Source organism: Micropterus dolomieu, linkage group LG22 (assembly GCF_021292245.1).
Source record: "Micropterus dolomieu isolate WLL.071019.BEF.003 ecotype Adirondacks linkage group LG22, ASM2129224v1, whole genome shotgun sequence".
In the NCBI taxonomy this organism is placed as follows: domain Eukaryota; kingdom Metazoa; phylum Chordata; class Actinopteri; order Centrarchiformes; family Centrarchidae; genus Micropterus; species Micropterus dolomieu.
In genome coordinates this window covers 7396613-7403087 of record NC_060171.1, presented here as the reverse complement: position 1 = coordinate 7403087, position 6475 = coordinate 7396613, and the positions used below count along the sequence as shown (strand labels likewise).

At 38.5% G+C, this 6475-nt stretch overlaps 1 protein-coding gene across 1 annotated transcript in view; it reads right to left on the bottom strand.

The window, feature by feature from the left end:
- The window catches only part of zgc:113516 (uncharacterized protein LOC541449 homolog), a 29213-nt gene extending 23943 nt beyond the window's left edge, over positions 1-5270 (bottom strand). The window contains exon 1 of the mRNA XM_046037906.1: positions 5130-5270. Within this exon, the coding sequence (XP_045893862.1) occupies positions 5130-5270 (141 nt within the window). The remainder of the gene's footprint in view (positions 1-5129) is intronic.
- Between the last annotated feature and the right edge of the window lie 1205 nt (positions 5271-6475).

Sequence of the window (6475 nt, the reverse complement as noted above, 5' to 3'; positions counted from 1 at the left end):
GCGGGGTTTTCGGCACGGTTTAGTGGGTATCTCGTTCCCATAGTGTCGTAACCGACGCAGTTCGAGTTCCCTCGAAGGGGAACGTCTCGGGTTACGTATGTAACCCTGGTTCCCCGAGAAGGGGAACGAGACACTGCGTCGGCCCGCCGCACCTCTCTCCCCGCCTGAAGCGCCTGCTTCATAGTTTAAGCTAATGATGAGATTGTACAGGTGTGCTTTATACTCCTCCGGTTATTCCATCACACCTTACCGTTCTAGCAACAAGCCAATTGGATTGGAGTGATTTCATTCACGTTCAGACCTGCTACGCCTAGAGGCATTCCCATAGTGTCGTAACCGACGCAGTGTCTCGTTCCCCTTCTCGGGGAACCAGGGTTACATACGTAACCCGAGACGTTTTTACAATATTGACCAAGATGGGCCCTGCATTATTAGCTATTGTTTTGGCCCTGTCTTGTAGAGAGATGCTGTGTCAAAATCTCATTTTAATCTATATTCAGGTAGTACGTATTCTTAAATAAATTTGTGTTTAGTCAGATTATCACAAACTAACTTAAAACCTTGTAACAGGTAGTGTTAATCAAGCAGGAGTAATTGGTTGGTGTTTATGGGTATACAATTGCCATTTGTAGTCTGCTGTATGCACTGTACTTTGGAAGTTGGAGGCTACAGAGTACATACTCAATGCATAGAGGGTGGAAGGTGAGGTTTCAATGGGGCTCCAACATATTTTTGCACCAGCATCCATGTAACAGGTAAATCCAGCCATAATAAAGTGATCAATAGTGAGTCAATAAACCACAAAGTAAATCAAAGTAAAGTAAAGTAAAGTAAATAATACCTACATTCATTTGGATTAACAGTCAAGATACTATTGTGAACAGAACAACACACTTTATATACACAGAATAAGACAGCACTGCACTGGACTGGTAATCTGTTGTTCCTGGTGGGCCAACACACCTTGGGACTGATATAATTTTGTTTTATTTAATAACATTCTTTAAAATTAAAGTGTTCCCTTGATAAAGATGTGTGAAAAGGTTGTATAATAGGTTACATCTGTAGCTGTACTGTGCTCAAATGTATGCCTACTTATGCATAAGCCTTCATTTCCAACAACAGGCCACAAAGTTGGCCTTTGTTTAATTTCAGCTATGTGGTTACTATTATGATATATATGGTATGGAGTACTGTTAGAATCCTCTGTGGGGTATACTTCTGTATTAAATAATTCAAAGTGATACTTCAACATCTAGCAGAGCCTTTTCTTTGACAATTACTTGTAGTTCTACTTGAGTAAGGATATTGTGTTCTCCACAGCCACCTCTGATCTCCAGGGAGTCAGTCAGAGCCAGTGAGTAAACCAGCCCACTTGCACTAGTACACTTTTCCACTTAATACTTGCTTTGTAGTGGTTTAGGAGAATTGTGCAGTACACATATTTAAGGGGACCACAAGGAGGTAACACTACCCACTACTGGTGGGTAGTGTTTGATCAATTGTGGTGGGCCGGTCTGGTCCATAAATACCATGTCACAGTTCAGTCCTGCTTAGGGATGGGGATCGATACCGGTTCTAAAAGGACCCGGTTCCAAACGTTCTCAAAACCCAAAAATCAATAAGGTCAGAGTTTATCGATACTGCTATAGAGACTAGTGGTCCTGTAATGTAACGATATGTCTCAAGCGTCAAATCTGGTTTAACTTGAAATGCGATGAATAAGAAAACTAATGTTTATTTAGTGATAGCGTTTAATACCGAAACATGGTATTAAACAGACCTGGGACTAAAGAGTGTACTGTTTATGATCAGGCTGCAACTTCTGCTGCTCTCTGTCAGCTCCTACATACACACACACAGCGGCCAGCAAAGAGAGACGACGCTCCATTGTGGTGGAGACGGTGAAGTTAAGTTAGCTCGAAACTACTCAAGTGGAAGACAGCTACACTCGTTACTGTAAGTACGTACAATAAAACCTTCGTGAGTAAAAAGATAATAATTTATCAATACACCTGTGTGTAGGGTAAACATATAGAAAGGGTTAATTTAAACTGCTCTGTCCTCAGTCTCTTATCTTGTATGTTTTATACAAGCACAGCTAACGTCAGCTTGGCGTTAGCCAAATGTTAAAAACAAGCTTAATAGAAAGCTGTCTCTCTCACGCATAGACTGGACTGTTGTCTTAAAATTTGGTACATTGTTAAAAACTCAGTTGCTGACTGAGACAAACCAGCCGCTCCTCCTTCTACCAGTTAACGTTACTTGCAGGCAGTGAATAATAGCAGAGAGCAGGAGGAGGAGGAAGAGGCTGACTGATGTCTGATTTTTCATTCTTTCTGAACATCACTCATGTATATAGTGACTTTGCTGTTGTAAACATTATTGTTGCTGCTCTAGAAACAACATTTAGTTGTATTTAAAATAATAAATTCTAATCCTATAATAAAAACAACCAGGCAGTTAATATGCACACTTCAATATTTGTATATTTATTATTTTGTCATTTCAATGTGTGACAATCTTATCGCACATTGAATATTTTCCTCATACCGTGCAGGCCTGTTGGGTCTTGTCCTACCAAATAACCATCACCAAATAATAGTAAAGTATTGATAGTGGTATCGATAAAGACTCAGATCGTTAAGCAGTCTCAATAATGGTATCAATATAAATAAAAATTAACTATCCCCATCCCCTGCTGATATGTATAGAAGAGAAAGAATATAACTCACTTTGTATCCTTTGAAATTCAATTTGGATCTATGATTGTTTTTATTAAACCTAAAAGAAAAACTAAAGCACTTACAGCAATAGAATAATTCTTAATAAGTCTTTCCTAACAACCAAAAGTAAACGAATGTAAAATTAAACAGTACATGCAACAATGGGTAAATGACAGATATGTTAATAGATGTACAGCTGTTGAAAGCTGCAGTCTGAACTTGTTGACGTTAAAGGTCACACTTCCAGCACAGCCTGTACTGCTCTGTATATGTACACAACAATACCACAGTGACCACTGTTTGCCTACAAAGGCCTCGTTGGACATTTGTTGTCATTTGGTGGTTTCTCAAAGTCTCTCATTGTCCGCCACAATCTACAAGGCATTTTCTGAGCCTCAGATGGGGCCTGCACACAACACAGCTTTTCATCTAGATGGAAAGTGAACAAACATACCCACCTTGACATCTGATCAACTATTTATATAGTGGAAGGAGGGCCACATATTTTCCACTGGCTTTCACATTGTTATCAAATTCCTATCTTTTGTCTCTATTTGCATATATTATCTTTACATGAAGCTTCATTATTTTCTTACAATTTAGAGCACTTCCTAAACTTATTTCTGAGCACACAAGAATAACATCATGTGTACATAAATTGCTTTTATAGAAATGCTAAAACAAGCCATGCAGCAGCAAATATCAGGTACTCAAATTGCCTTAACTTGCATCGCCTTGAGGTTGAGCTATTGTTTCATTTGTATAAAAAATGCTTCACAAGAAGGCATAAAAATAAGAAAGTAGATACAATGATGAATAGATGAAAGACAAGATATAACATATTAATTTCACAGAATTCACACATATTAACACAGTTAATACAGATGTACAGTAGGGAACTGTCAAAACTTCCCCAGCACATTCTGTATATTTCAAACATATGAACACAATGCATCATTAAAGGGACAGTTGGGATCTGAGGGCTGAAGGGAAACATCTCTGTTGTGTACACTACTGGACCTTGTGTTGATTGGGAGGTCACCCAGCCAATGTGCTGTCACCTAACAAACATAAACCCTATTTCTCTGAAAGATTGGACATTGTGTTTGCACAAGCGACCAGAACGGGATTATCCTGTTCTGAGCAGATGCCCTGACAACACCGTACATAAGTCTACTTTTGTTATCAGTTACCTTTGCTTTTCTGCTGGGTTTATTACTTTAAGGTGTCCTTCTATATAGTGCAATATTTGCAGAAGATGAGGCATTTAATTTTGTCATCCATATATATATATGCATATATATGTGTATATATATATGCATTTCACCCTGGCACTATTAATGTGTACCTAATGGGCTGTGAGTTTGTATAGATATACATGCACATGCACACACACACACACACACACACACACACACAGTGTCATATGTTAAGAAGATGACACATGACAGTCTTTTGCAAACACAACATCATTTTCTTTTAAAGACTTAAAAGTAACAGTTTTGCTGAAATGTGGTTTGACATCAAACCACACAGGCCTTATTAAGACAGATTAGAGCCCTTTTAAAGTAACATTAGGCAGGACTATGCTGAGAATTTATGAAGACCTTCCGTCTTCATTCATTCACATTGGTGCAAAAACTGGCATGGCTAATTTCATATGAAAATTCGAGCTTGTTTTGTCTGAAAGAACATTTCCGTTGTACACTACAGGACTATTCATACTCAACATGCAGTGCTTCCACAGCTTCTGTCCCTGTACATACATTAGCGATTACAGAATAATCTTGCTGTCCGAACTAAATTTTTCATTTCCCCCTGCCCCTGATGCTATGAACAGAAAGTAAGAAGAAAAATGTGGAGCCGTGAATTAATGGAAGATGCTGACAATATGGTCTGTGTTCTGCAGCGAAGTTTAGTTTTATATTACAGCAGTCTCAGTCAACACTGCAGTTGTAGTCACAATATGTAAAATACTACTCCAATAATACTGAGTTTCATGTGACATAATAACGTGACATTCAACATCTAAGTTAGGGTTAGGGTTGCAGTCTGTGGAGATGCAGTAAATTAACACGACACTTAATTGTGGACTTGATATAGGTGAGGAAAAATATTGGACTATACAACCAAAATGTTATTTATGGATCCCAACCATTGTATGTGTTGAGATGCTTGAGATCTGCTGCAAGTTTGTTTAACAAGCTCAAACAAAACTTGTATACCGATGGTCATTTAATAAGTATAAGCAACAGAAATGTCTTTTGAACGCTGTAGTGGAGTGTGAAGCCTACCACTAACTAACCTACCAAACAACTAATGCTGTATATTGAGATACAATGCTCTTTTGTTATTGTTGAATTGCAGATACTGATAACCCTAGAGTGACAAACATTCACTTGCCTTCAGCTGAATGTCCTGTGCCTTCCAATGAGGACGGAGTCTGCTGAGGAGGTCCAGAATTCCTCTACGAGGTTCATGCTCATTGACATGAATGTCCACATGGGGAAGCTGATTCCCGGCGCTGGCAAACCCACTGTCCATTTTCAACCTAGCAGATCTTTGATATTTTACCTCCAAAAAAATGGTTTATGGTTTAGAACGTTTCAGACCAATGACTTAATCAAACATCATCCAAACATGGGCCACTTGGATCAAAATTCTAGACAGTCCAATCTGGGTTTAATCTTACAACAACACAAAATAAACAAAACAGACTTAAATGGGGTAGACAGAAAAGTCTAAATGATCCACAACAGAGCTCTAAGATCTGCTTTGTCAGAACAATTCGTGAGCCATCAGTGGTATTAGCAAGTCACTGAAATTGTCCACATGTGTGCCCAGTGACTCATCAATCCAGCTTGCTTATCAGGGACCAATGTTCCTATGGGCATCTTCATCCCCACTGCTGCAGAGTTTACGTATTAACCAATGGTGGTTGGAGCTCTGCAGCAGGCACATGTAGTGTTAAACAGAATTCAATAAGAAAAGTTACTGGGAGAAACAAACACTGATTTAGATGCTCTGTATTGAAACATGATGATTCAAGTTTTGCTTCAGTATACGCCCCATTAACTTATGTATGCATTAGAGTCTTTCTGAGGCTCAGCCAAAAGAAAAATGCCTGTAAATAGAACTTTAATGATCTGAAATAGACACTAAAAATGCACTGAAAAAGACACTTTTCACTGTACTTGAAATGACTGCATGATTAGAAAATATTCTCCAAGTGTTCAATAAACAGAAAAATAAAGACCTGCAATTAATTAACTTTTCATCATCTGATGTCTGTAACCCATTCAAACAGACGTCAGCCACCAAGACGTGACACTTGTGTCCAAAATCTCTCTTCTCTTTGCAGTCAATTCCAGCACTGTCAGATACCCGTGATCCTCTACCACCCTGCTCTAACATTAAAACAAACTGCAGCAAGTCCCACAGGCCATATGCAGAATTAAGGTTACAGTTTACATTGAAATTTATTCAAGCTAAAAAGTAAGCATGCAACAAAAACAAGGCCAATGAAATGACTTTTGAGTCTCTAAATATTTTTTCAGATGTATTACATTTGGCTTGTGTGCAGCAGCAAAGACTTTAAATTTGTGGAGTCTATTGTCTGACCCGAGTCATTGTGTAATCTAGAGGACCCATTAAATATCATACAGTTAGTCAGTCAAACATGACCTTTCATGCTAGCTCAATGCCATGGAACATTTCAACATGATCACTCTGTAAAACACAAAACGAAT